This window comes from Peromyscus maniculatus, chromosome 2 (assembly GCF_049852395.1).
Source record: "Peromyscus maniculatus bairdii isolate BWxNUB_F1_BW_parent chromosome 2, HU_Pman_BW_mat_3.1, whole genome shotgun sequence".
Taxonomy (NCBI): domain Eukaryota; kingdom Metazoa; phylum Chordata; class Mammalia; order Rodentia; family Cricetidae; genus Peromyscus; species Peromyscus maniculatus.
Window position 1 is genome coordinate 155,280,812 of NC_134853.1, and position 13,295 is coordinate 155,294,106.

General features: G+C 52.3%; 1 protein-coding gene across 6 annotated transcripts in view; it reads right to left on the reverse strand.

The window, feature by feature from the left end:
• Positions 1-1,089: 1,089 nt before the first annotated feature.
• Positions 1,090-13,295, reverse strand: part of Ephb2 (EPH receptor B2) — a 186,784-nt gene continuing 174,578 nt past the window's right edge. For all 6 annotated transcript variants that reach the window (XM_076565441.1, XM_076565442.1, XM_076565440.1 and 3 more), the window contains 7 exons: positions 9,323-9,445; positions 8,574-8,821; positions 7,465-7,680; positions 6,808-6,957; positions 5,135-5,328; positions 3,289-3,444; positions 1,090-2,825 (listed from right to left, as the gene is read on the reverse strand). In XM_076565441.1, coding sequence (XP_076421556.1) covers positions 2,717-2,825; positions 3,289-3,444; positions 5,135-5,328; positions 6,808-6,957; positions 7,465-7,680; positions 8,574-8,821; positions 9,323-9,445 — 1,196 coding nt within the window. In that variant the 3' untranslated portion in view covers positions 1,090-2,716. The remainder of the gene's footprint in view (positions 2,826-3,288; positions 3,445-5,134; positions 5,329-6,807; positions 6,958-7,464; positions 7,681-8,573; positions 8,822-9,322; positions 9,446-13,295) is intronic.

The following is a 13,295-nucleotide window of genomic DNA, read 5'->3' on the forward strand; positions in this document are numbered from 1 at the left end:
GTGGGTGAGCAGGCGAGCTGGCTAGAAGACACCAGCCTACTGGCTCAAGACAGGAAGCCATCTGACGGAAACACTGACTGCCAGGCCTCGTGGGGCCCTGGAGCAGTGGGAGGTGGGCTGGGGGGACAGTTAATCTACAGAGCATCAGGGCAGCTCCCACCAGAAGGTGACCTTGTGTGCTGGGACAGCTGCCATCCGAGCTGGGCGTCTTTGGGGCATAAAGGGATGGCCAATGGGCCACCGTTGGCCGCTTTGTGGGAAACTTGCCAATACTTCCCCTGTGGCCAGCCCCACTGTCCCCACCCCAGGGACAAGTCTTCTCTCTAATCCCTTCCCTCCCTCTGCTCTAAGAACAGGTGAATGACAGATGACAGGCTGGGTTATGATGGCCTTGCTGACTGCGGGGCCTTTTGTTGGTGGCCTGTGGCCGCAGTCTTCCCCACTGGACAGGTTCCTCAAAGATGCTCATCAGACAAAGGGAAAGGTCCTGAGATGAGGTGTCCCTAGGCTACCTCCCCCCTTTGACAGACTTATCTGCAGCACACATACTTCCTGCCTCTTCCTACTGAACATGCAGACACACACACACACACACACACACACACACACACACACACACACACACACACACACAGTAAGTCCGAGCCCTTAGCACAGGAAGCAGCACTGTGTGGGTGAAGGGATTACATCTGTGGCTGAGTCGGGGTCCACAGGCCCCATATCACAACCACTGGACCACAGCTCACCCAATACCCATAGTCCCTGTCCTCTGGCAGGGTTATACTGAGAGTCTTGTGTGCACCCTTGCTTCTTACGCATCTGCTGTGTGGCTCACTGTGCCAGGCATTGTACACACAAAGCTGAGCCAATCCATTGCCTGCCTGTGCTTCTGATTACCCTGGGCTAGGAAGGCTACATTTCCCCTTCCCTCTATGAGTTTCCTCAGCCTGGGCCTTTTGGATCTTGGAATGGGGGTGGGTAGCATGGGGGAATGGGAAGAGCCCCTTGCAAGAGCATTAAAAGTCATTTGGCAGGTCCCAAAAGTGCCAGGGTCTTTTCTTGGAACTTACAGAGTACAGGGGTCATTTTATAACTAAAGCATTTATTTCCATTCAATTCACTAACCGATTGTTCTGCTCAGGTTCCTGCATTTGCTCACAGGAGACTCTGTGGCCAGACCCCTTGGCTGATGATGTTCCTCTGGCCAAGACCTTCAGACCTGGGCAAAGGCCTCGGAAAGAAGGAGTGGGAGAGAGAGTCACATGGTCTCCGGGGGGTACCCTTGGAGGGCTGGGGTGTCACAGTGAATGATCAGGGTCCTGATGTCCCGGGTCGCCTGGTCCAGGCTCCCAGAGGTGAAATTGGGTTTTGGCCATCGGAGAGCACCCAGGAACCTGAAGGGGCCTCTGTGCCTGCAAAGTACCAGATAGAACAGGGCAGAGAGCTTGAGAGTGTGCAGGGAGGCAGGGAGGACTTGGGGCCTCGGAGTCCTCATCCGCCCCAGCCTGCTTTCCAAGGTGGGATGCTTGGTGAAACTCTTTCCACTCCCCCAGTCTCACTGAGGTCTCTGAATGGCCCGCATGGCCCTGTGACAGTTGGCTTTGGTGAGGCCTGGCAGCAGTTGGGAGGAGGGAGGGGTGTCAATGAAAAGCATATAAAAATCCAGAAATGTGCATATAAAATCTCGCCCTTGGTGTATTGCCTAAGTCAGTAAGCAGAAAGCACCTTCTTCCTGGAGAAGGATCAAGTCCTCAAAAGGTAGGAAATGTCAAAGTGTCTCTTCATTGTCATTTAAAAAAACCCAACAAACAAACCCTCCCCAGACCAAAGCCACCCCGATCAAAATACCCCCAGTCCACAAATCGCTGTAAACAAACCCAGATCCAAGATCAATGCTTCTCAGTGGCAGTCGTAGCTGATGACAGGTCACCCGCAGCATCGTCCTCAGGGTGAGGCTGAGCGGGGAGCTGGCACCCGGGGAAGGGCAGGGCCTCCTGCGGCCGCAGATCTGGGTGGCTGGCCTCAGGAAGATCTGGCCTGTTCAGTGTGCCCTGGGAGGCCAGGATCTCCTCTTCTGCCTCCTGAACCGTTAGCAGAAAGTCTCTCAGAGTTTTTGAAATGGTCTCCCAAGACAGAACTGTTCTCCTGTCTGCTGGTGGCAGCTGGAATGGACTTCCCCTATCTGGGGCAGCTGCCTGTTCTCTCTGCCCGTCGTGCCTAGGGCTGGGCCGTTAGTGATGCTCCAAGAAACAGCTAAGGCCAGGCGAGGAGGGTGGCCCATCTCTTCCCTTCATATTAATTTTCCTGGAAATGTTTCTTGGCTCTGGCCAGCTCAACCTTCCCAGAAGCAGTTGGAGAGAAAAGGCCTCTGGCTTCCAATGGGATATATCACGTGGATCTCCCAAGCCCTGTTCTTTTCTCCCCTAAGAACCATCACTGCTCTCCTTATGAGAATCCTCTTTGAACAAATGGTCCTTGCCTGTCCCGCCCCCTCCCAGATCTAGGTGCGTGTTCCCCCCATTCCCTTTTCATTCCTTTGACTTGCATGGGTTCTTGGTGTCGTCTCGTTGGCTAGAGTGCTGCTACTTGGTTCTTCCTGTTGCCTTGTGGCCTCCGGGCAGGTGGCTGGCCCTGCAGTGGACAGGGCAGCAGAGGGACCGACGGACGGGGCTGAGGAGGCGGCGTGGAGGAAGAGGCGAGCCGAGGCAGGCGAACGTCAAACCTCCACAGACTGAATCTGGTTCATCTGGGCCCGCATCACCTGGATACTGTTCAGGATTTTTTTCTGGTGGCCAGCTAGGGTGACCCCAACCCGGAGAATGTCCCTTTGAGAGAGACGGACACAGTTAGGAAAATGTATGTGTTGAGGGGGGGTGGTGGAGCAGCTGCATTAACTTCCCCCCTCCTTAATGCCGAGGGATAGGGGAAGGATGTGGGGATGGGCAAAGGGTGTCAAAGCTGGACTGAGGGGAGGCTATGGGGCCCTTCTGCCTTCTGCCGTCAGGAAGCAGGGCTGGGCTTGTATTGGCTGTGTACCCATTTCCTTGATTCTTCTTCACTAAACCCTGGTTTGCAGATTTAAAAAAATCTTCCCAGATCTTCTGGGATTTGCCCAGCCAGAGAGCCAAGAGGCACCAGGCAGACCCAGCTCCAGATCTGGACGTGTATTACCCCTTAGTCCCTGCCATCCCTGCGGGGTCACTCACACTCCCATGTTCCCCATTCGGCTGGTAGGGTGGGTGGGGAGCAGGTGTCAACAGGGCTGGGTGGAGGCCCCTAGGTACTCACTCCATCATCATCTGAGATACAACGTCGAAGGAGGTGAAGCCGGCGCTGGCAAAGCTCTCCTTGTACTGGCCCATCTTGATGGCTTCCAGCCACTCATCCACCGTGTTAAAGCTGGTGTAGTCGGGGATCGTGCGGTCCAGCAGTGGCAGGTTGATGCTGGGGGAAGGGCAGGGGACAGGGATGGTCATGGCACACGCCGATAGCCAGATGGCAGATGGGAATGCGTGTGGTACCTGTGGGGTTATCCCTGTGTGAGCACAGGTGAGTGTGTAGGCGTTTATGCGTGAACGTGGGCCTGCGTTAGAACTTGTACAAGTGAGTATCTATGAGTGCCTGGGGAACTGGGAAAGCTGGGGGAGGCTCTGGGAACCCCAGTTATAGGAGGGACTGTGGCTGGACAATGGTGTCAGCTAGTCCCTGCTTCCTCCCCTGGGGCCTTCATCTTTCTCTGACCCTGGTAATATGCTTCCGGCATACAGACTGCACTATCAGACCCACATGCAGACAAGGCTCAGAGCTAATGGGGACAGGCACGGTGTGCACAGATCTCATGAGGGGAAGGGCTCAGTGGCTTCATCTAGAGCAGCAGTTCTCAACCTGTAGGTCATGACCCCCTTGGGGTCAAATGACCCTTTCACAGGGGTCACCTAAGACCACCGGAAAACACAGATATTTACATTATGATTTATAAAAGTAGCAAAATTACAGTTATGAAGAAGCAATGAAATAATTTGTTTGGGGGGGGGTTCCCAACACAAGGAACTCGACTAAAGGGCTGCAGCATCAGGAAGGTTGAGCACCACTGCTCTAGAGTGGAGAATCGCTGGTCCAGGGTCAAGGTGAGGTGTAACAGGTACAGGCTAGCACAAAGACCTCATGGCCACAGAAGGACTTTGACTCAAGGATCTCCAGGTATGGTTGCACACTCTCCCCCTAAACCCTGTAGGACTGAGGGTCCCTGAGAGCGGGGCCAGCAGCTACGTGGCCTGTGAAAGCCATGTGACCTGTGTGACAGCTGTCCTTGGGTTTCACAGAGTAAGAGCGAGCAGGGTCAGCAGCTGCACGACCTGTAATAAGCACCTCTGGAAAGCAATAATGAGGCAAATCTAATGGAGCATGCCCTGGGACCTCAGAAAGGAAGGCCCCGAAAGGAGAGAGAGAGACCATGAATGCTTGTGCCTAGCTCTGTGTATGCAGGATTTTGTGCAAGTGGTGTGTGTGTGTGTGTGTGTGTGTGTGTGTGTGTGTGTGTGTGTGTGCATTTGTTTTTGTTTTTTTTGATACAGGGTTTCTCTGTGTAGTTTTGGTGCCTGTGTATGCAGGATTTTGTGCAAGTGGTGTGTGTGTGTGTGTATGTGTGTGTGTGTGCGCATTTGTTTTTGTTTTTTTGATACAGGGTTTCTCTGTGTAGTTTTGGTGCCTGTCCTGGATCTCACTCTGTAGACCAGGCTGGCCTGGAACTCACAGAGATCCGTCTGGCTCTGCCTCCCAAGTGCTGGGATTAAAGGCGTGCGCCACCACTGCCCGGCTTGTGTGTGCATTCATACAAGTGCCAATGAGGGCACAATGGACGCCAAGAGGCCCAGCTCGGGTATGAGGAGAGGAAGGAGGAACAGTGGGCAGAATCCGTGCCGAGCACAGCCAGTCACCACTGTGACTCTAGACTGTAGGAAGGCTTCCTAAACGCTGGCCTCTTTAACCATGCTTTACAAGGGTCTTCCTCCACCACCCCAGACTGGCACTGGGTGGGGCCTGGACAGTACCCAGAGGAGATGGGTGGGGGCTAAAGTGAATCACACCCAGGAGCAAGGGCTTTGAGACAGGGGTAGGGCCAGGGTGGCCGTACCCAGAGGATAGGGGCGCCATGGCTTTGAGGCTGTTGGGGTTTCGGATCATCTTGTCCAGCGTGTTGACAATCTGGCCGAACTTGGGCCGATGGTTGCGGTCCTTCTGCCAGCAGTCCAGCATGAGCTGGTGCAGGGCGCTCGGGCAGTCCATGGGCGGAGGTAGCCGGTAGTCCTGTTCAATGGCGTTGATGACCTGGGGGATCACAGAGGCAGAGTGGGCCGGGGTGGTTGGGGTGAGGACTTCAGCCCCCTGCCAGGAACATTCATCCCTGGAGCATTGCAGGCTTGACCCATGGAGGCTCCTCTACCTCCTGTGGCTGCCTTGGGTCCCACCACCCTCGGCAGGTCTGTCTCCTATGCCTCTCTCTGTGCCAACCTTGGATACCCAGTAACCTCAGGTAGCTTGTCTCCAAGACCGATCCTGTGCTGGGCTGTCTCAGCTCTTTGTTCTCATCATCCGTGAGCCCCCTGCTGGCTCTCAGATGTTTGACTCTAGGGTAGCCATATTCTCAATCTGAGTGCTCACAGAGATCTGGGTAGAGATCTAGACCCTGAGCTGGCTGGTGATCTTAGAGCCAATCCCCTCCTCCGTCAGAAATAGGAGGCCAAACATGGCTTTAGTCCACTCTGCCACCATGGTAAGATTCATCTTCTGGAACTTGACCCTCTCCAGTGTATTTGTGTGACTGAAAATCCCTGGGGTGACTTCAAACTTCTCCCCTGAAGCCCGCTACAGTGTGGTTCTCAAATGTCACTCAAAGACCATTGTGCTGAAGGAAGGCTTAGTTCTCAGCCTGGAGCACTGTTTGAGAGAGGTAGATCTTTTAGGGGGTGGGGCCTAGTGGGAGGAAGGTAGATTGCTGGAGGCATGCCCTGGGAGGGGAAGCTGGGATGCCAGTCCTTCTGCTCCATTCTCCTTGCTTCCTGGCTGCTCTAAAAAGAGTAGCTTCCCTCACAACCTCATCATCATGTACTGTCCTCAGAGAAACAGGCCAGCCAGACACAGACCGGAACTGTGTGCGCTCACACAAACCTTTCTTCCTGTTAGGCTCACCATTTCAGGCATCTTGTGACAACGACAGGAAGCTGACCCACACAAAGCCTGCTCAAGCTTTCTGACCAAGTTCCCAGTCCAGGCTCCCCGCCCCGCCTCTCAGCCTCACCCCTGCACCTCTGCATGTCTCACATCTTCCCACTGCATGTCCCCACTGTCCGAGTGCTACTGGCGCTGTGATGACTTCCTGGCTCACCTTGTCCTGACTGCCCTGACCTCCACACCTACAGGGCTAGACACCTGTGCTCTGCACTTCAGCATCTGACCACAGCCGAACCCTGATGCTTGCAGCTGGCTCTCTGGAAAATCATCTTGGGGCCAATGAGAGAGCTCAGCAGGGAAAGGCACTTGCTAGCAAAGACCTAGAACCTGCCTGGTGGAAGCAGAGAACTGCTTCCCACCGGTTGTCCTCTGGCTTTCATACATGCACCATGATGCTTTGGCACGCGGTGGGGATGGGCAGGTGAGCTCTCTAGTCCCCCTCTTCAAGAGTAAGGTTCATCAGCCTGGCAGCCAGGCCTTCAACCTCAGGGAATTCAGCACAAGGCCAGGAGTCCCTGGTCTTGCCCTCCTCAACCCGCCAGGCCAATAGGTCCTGCCCACATCCTGGAGACTCACATCCTGGTTGGTCATGTCCCAGTAGGGCCGTTCCCCGTAGGACATCACCTCCCACATGACAATGCCATAGCTCCACACGTCACTGGCTGAGGTGAATTTCCGGTACTGGATGGCTTCCGGTGCTGTCCAGCGGATGGGAATCTTCCCACCCTGGGGAGCGGAGAGAAGAAATGAGTTTGGTGGGTGGGAGAGTGGCCTGTCTGACTTCTCCTCTCCATACTCCCCACACTGTGCTCTGTCAGATCCCAGGAAGAACCTCATTGGTTTCCAAACTCCTCAGCTGCTTCAACCACAGGACATTTGCATATGCTGTTCCCTCTGCTGGCAGTGCCTTTCCCCACACTGCCATCTGGATTCCACCTTTTCATTCTTGAGTCTCCAAAAAGCCTTTCCCTGGTGCTCAGGGAGTTTCTGGCTCCCAAGATTCCACAGTGCGCTCACGTCTCTCTTGCCTTCCAAGGCTCCCAGCCCTTCCCTCCCTTGTGCTCATCATCTCGTCTCCCTGCCTCAGCAGCCCAGGCGATCCAAGAACCCAGGAGGCTTTCTGTGGGTCCCTTCCTGTCTCCAGGGCCCAGTGAAGGCCCGAGCTGGGCAGGTGAGTGGATACACAGAGCTTGCAGAGATGGCTATGCCTAGGGACCCTTGCTGTCCCCTTACCAGAGCGCTGGTGTAGGTGGGGTCAGAGGTGTCATCCTCCAGGAAGCGTGAGAGCCCGAAGTCAGACACCTTGCAAACCAGGTTGCTGTTGACGAGGATGTTGCGTGCAGCGAGGTCACGGTGCACGTAGTTCATGTCTGCCAGGTACTTCATGCCGGCTGCAATGCCCCGCAGCATGCCCACCAACTGGATGACTGTGAACTGCCCATCATTTTGCTTTGGGAAGGGTGGAAAATAGAGTCAGTGCAAGAGCGAGTGTCAGAGCTCTGGAACGTCTCACAATGGCAGGTGTCTGTCACCTCTGCACACACTGTGGGAAGGACCCAGACCCTCAGGAACCCCAGAGTGGTCTAGGAGAGAATACCAGCCTTGGAGTAAGCGTACATAGACTGACCCTGACTCTTGTCTTCCTCAGTGCAAGCTTGGACATATGACCCACTCTCTCTGAGCCTAACTGCTCACCTGTTAAACAGCTCAAACATATGTCCCTTAGGACTGCTCTGACTTAAAACAGAAAGGTACATGGAAGGCACTGGGACCAACTTCATAAGCATTTGCTGAATGACAGCTGGCCCAACAGCACGCTCCTGACCCCCAGGCCAGCGCTCTTGTCTTGATGTCTCACTGTGCTGTCCTGAGGGGATTCATCTCTTGGCCTTATACTTTTGATTTTTCTCCCTTATCTTGTGCAACTCTGGAGAGCTACGAAGTCTGGTGAACACCCTGGATGGGGTGTCAACACCCCTGGCTGTGGTCTGGGCTCTCCCTTTGGCCCTCTGACCCTAGGCAAATGCTTCTTATCTCTGAACTCTATTCTGCTGTGTAATAAGAATGCCTCTTGAGCATGAAAGGGCAGGTACCTCAGGTTGTACAACCCTGAGGGAATGCCTGGGCTTCCCAGGGAACCACATTGAGAATGACTCTGAGATTGCTCCTGAGTGGAGTGGGAGGGAGCTCTGGGATTGATTAGCAATGCCTGTCAGGGTAACGCAATGGAAGTGGTGGTGGCCAGTAAGCCATTCGTGATCAAGAGTTTTCTTAAGATCCAATGAAGTTATGCCCAGCAGCCCTTTTCCTACCCTGTTCACACCCCCTGGGGCTCTCCCTACCCGGAGGAAGGAGTCCAGGGAACCATTCTCCATGAACTCAGTGATGATCATGACAGGTGTGCTCTTGGTGACAACCCCTTCCAGGTGGATGACATTGGGGTGGTCGAACTGGCCCATGATGGATGCCTCACTCAGGAAGTCCCGGCGCTGCTTCTCCGTGTAGCCCGACTTGAGGGTCTTGATGGCTACAAAGATCTCTCTCTTGCCTGGCAGCTTCAAATGGCCACTGCATACCTCACCAAACTCCCCTGGGACAGACACATTGAGACAGGCATAGTGTCACATGTCAGGTGAGAAGTGTCACCTCCCTGTCGCCTGTCACTCCCATTGTGGGTGTTTTATGATCTCATTCTATCAACACAGGATCCCATTGTGAATGTGGGGCCTAGCGAAGGCCCAGCCATCTTTGGGAAAGTGGGTTCTTCATGGCTGCTTTGGGGTGTCTTGGGGACGAGGACATGGGGAGATTTGGGGAGATGGGGACAAGACTGTGGTGGATGATGGAAAGGACAGAGCTAGGCTCCAGATCCAGTTCAATCTCCAACTTGCTGTGCCTCATGCCAGCCTCAGTTTCCCCTCTGTGCATGTGATGGTTTTAAGGATGACCTCTGAGGATCCTTTTTACTTGGGAATTCTGGATCTTTAGAAGGGTTCTTTGTGTCCCTTGATCTTCAACTTATCATCAACTCCAGGGTCACACTATGGTCGCCCACCCATGGCCATGGTACCCTGAGGCATTTGCCACCTACCTGCTCCGATCACCTGCTCAATCTTGACACAGGAGATGTCAATTTCCTTGGCAAACTCCCGGACTGCCTCATTAGGGTCTTCATAGGTGAAAGGGTCAATATAGATCTTCATGCCTGGGGTCACTGGGGGACAAGACCAGCCTGGTTACAAGGATAGGCTAAAGAGGCACACAAATGGAAAAAAGGCAGGCAGCCCCCCCCCCCCCCAGGGGAAGGATGCTCCTATATGGTCCCCATAGGAACTGGGAAACTCCTTTCTGGTCATTGACTTCTAGATCTCACTGAGTTGATGGGCAGCAAGTAGAAAGGTAGGGGGAACAGAGATCAGAAAAGTGACAAATAGGTTCTAGTCTTGTTCCAAGATCACAGATCACTCCTAGCTTTTTGGAGCAGCTAAAAGACTGCTGTGATTGACTAGTGATGTCTGGTTTTGGCAAGGGCATAGACTAAAAGGCTAGATAGGTTTGCTGCCCTGTGATACAGAATCCAGGTACAAGGACAAGAAACAGGAAGTCATAAACAAAAAGAGGACTTGGAAGATGCTTCAGTCAGTGATGAGCCTGCCACTCAAGCACAAGGACCTGAGTTCAAATCTCTGGTACCCATGTTAAAGCCCGGGTAGTAGTATGATCATGTAATTCCAGCACTGGGGTTTGGGGGAAGTGGATGGAGGTGGGTGGATCCCTGAAGCTCAATGGCCGCTAGCTTAGTCGGATTGGTGAGCTTCAGGCTCAGTGAGACCCTGTCCCCCAAAATAAAGGACGGAAACGTGACACCTCAGCACTCACAAGCATGCATATGTACATGTACATGAACAGCCACGTGCACGCACAGACACACACACACACACAGAGCCAGGTCCATGAGCCTCACTAACCACATCTTGAGTATCCTATACTTTTGCATCCTCTCTTGAGCATCCTATACTCTTGCATCCTCACTAGCTAAGCCTCAAACCTTTCTGGATCCCTAGATTCCTTGGTGACCAGCCTGAAGTCAAACCCAGGACACACTCATTTCATTCCTGACCTGCTGTCAGTGTTTATGTATGGATTCAGAAAGAGAAGAAGGTATCTGGACATTAAAGTCCCCTTCTGACCCACGATGAGTCAGTGAACCACTGTGATGGAAGGAAAGGCGATCAGTCTGTCTTCCCCTTCCGACTTGGTATTCCAACATCCAGGCCTTCCTCCCAGCTCCCCAGCTCCCAACTCTCATTCTTCTCTGTGTTGAAAGCTGTTACTGGAGGCAGCCATTCTAGGACTCAGAAGCTGGAGTCCCTGGGTCCTCATAGGTCACCAACCCAGCTCAGCTGTGTGGCCCCAGAACCATTTGACTGTTTTCTGCTTCTACTTCCGACATCCCATGAACCTGGGAGTCAGAGCCTGCAGTACAGGCCCTTCTGCTTATATGACAAATAAAGTTTTATTAGAACACGGCCATGCTTATTGATTTTATACCAGGGATGCAGGGTGGAGCACTAGAAGAGACCCACAAAAACTAAACAGCTCAGCATATGGCCAACCCTAGCTCTAATACATTATCTATGTTTGTGACTGTGTTGGTGTGTGTGTGTGTGTGTGTGTGTGTGTGTGTGTGTGTGTATGTGTGTGTGTGTGTGTGTGTGTGTGTGCGCGTGCGCGTGCACACTAAGCTGGCCCTTTCAGTCAGGGGTTATAAATCTGAGTCTATAAGCCTTTTGGCAGCCCCTGGATAGGTTTTGAGAGGGCCAAAGACCCCCAGGAATAAAATGTACTTATTATGACTAGCTTTTTTTAAAAATCAAAATAGTAATTCATGAGTTGGCAAGTTGACTCAGTGGGTGAAGGAGCTTGCTGCATGAGCATGACAACCAGAGTTTGACTTCTGGAAACCATGCTAAGAAAATAAAAATAAAAAGCCAGATGTGGTGGTATACATCTCTAATCCCAGCACTCCCACAGAGAGATAGGAGACAGGGAAGAACCTGGAAGTTTGTGGGTCAGCTAGCTTGGAGCACGCAGCATGGCGGAAGCAGTATGAGAGGTCCTGCCTCGGTGAGGTGGAAGGATAGAGCCGACTCCCAAAACTTGCCCTTTGACCTCCACATGTGTGTAGGTGTACATCAATGCTTAAACATAGTCATCCATATACACACAATAATAACAAATAAAAACTAGAGGACAGAACTGGGCCATGTTATTTTTAAAAAGAAATGTACAAAGTCCAAAACTGCGGTAATAAATATGATAAAAAAAAAGTATCCCTGAGTATAGATGTCTAGATTTTTCTGTTGCTGCAGAATGTTATAAATGGGGATGGAGAGATGGGTCCGTGGGTACAAGCACTTGCCTTGTGAGTGTGAAGACCTGAATTTTATCCCCAGAACCTGCACAAGGGCTGGATCCAGCAGTGTCTATAATCCCGGCGCTCCTATAAGGAGACAGCAGGAGGAGACAGACAGGGAGCGCCCTGGGAAGCTAGTGGGCCAGCTAGCATGGGTCATGCAGCCAAGAAACAAGAGACTGTTTCAAAGTAGAAACGAAGCCCAACATCTAAGGTTATCCTCCATCCTTTACACACACACTGTGGCATGTGCGTGCCTGCATTTACACACATACACATGCACATACATGCACATTACGCACACACACAGTTTTTTTTTCTTTTTAAAACCTTATAAGGCTGGAGAGATGGCTTAGCAGTGAAGAGTGCACACTGCTCTTGCAGGGACTCTGAGTTTGGTTTCTAGCACCCAGGTTGGGTAGCTCATAACCACCCATAACTCCAGCTCCAGGGAATCTGGTGCCCTCTTCTGGCCTCCACAGGCACCTGCACTCGTGTGCACATATCCCAACACACACACACACACACACACACACACACACACACACACACACACACACACACACACAGAGTTCTCCTGGCCATATGATACAAAACTTTCAATAGAGTTGTATGGGAGCCCAAGATTTCACAAAGACAATAAGAAACACCAGCCAAGACCGAGTGCCTGGGAGGAGAGCTGGGCACGGGCTCACATCTCAGTGCTTCTCCCCCTGGCATGTTTCAGATCTGCACACAATAGATGCTCCAAGTCTGGGGAGCTGAGGATCCAGGCGACAAAGATGAATTATAGTAACAGCAGCTGTCACTTGCTGAGCCTTTATCTGAGCCTGACACTGGGCCAGACTCTTTGCCATGTATTTTCTTATCTCTCCCTCGTCCTCCCAGGAGCTGTGAGACAGAACTGTAGCTCTGTGAAGCCAGTCACTCAGGCCAAGGCCACATATCTTGGAGCCCCAAGGTCGTTCAGATTTGAGCACAGGTGTTATGGTACTTTTTCTTCCTCTTTTTTAAAAAGATACTTATTATTTTTAGTTATGTGTAGGTGATGTATTCGAATTTGGTATGTGCACATAAGTGCAGGTGCCTGAGGATGCCAGAGGTAACAGATTGCCTGGAACTGAAGTTACAGACAGTTGTGAGCCACCTGATGTGGATTCTGGGAACTAAACTCCTGGATGTCTGGAGGAGCAGCAAGTGCTCTTAACTGCTGAGCCATCTCTCCAGTCCCAAGCCTGATTCTTATATTTATGGGACCAGGGATTGAACCCAGGGCCTTGTGCATGCTAAGCAAATGCTCTATGACAGAGATAGAGATCCCCAGACCTCAAGAATGGCTGTTTTTCTAAAAACATTATTTTATGGGTATGGTTGTTTTTTTTGCCTGTGTGTAAGTTTGTGCACCACATGTATGCAGTACCAATGGAAGCCAGAAGAGGGCATTGGATCCCTGGAACCACAGTTAGAGTTTGAGCTGCTATTGTGGGTATTGCAGAACCTGAGTCCTCTGCAAGAACAGCCAGTGCTCTTAACTGCTGAGCTGCTGCTCCAGCCTCAGGGATAGTTCTTAGTCACAACTCTCATTCCTGCTGGCCCTGGCACGGGCTTCCCTAACCTGGAGTATGAGCCACATTTTCTTCCTTCCAAG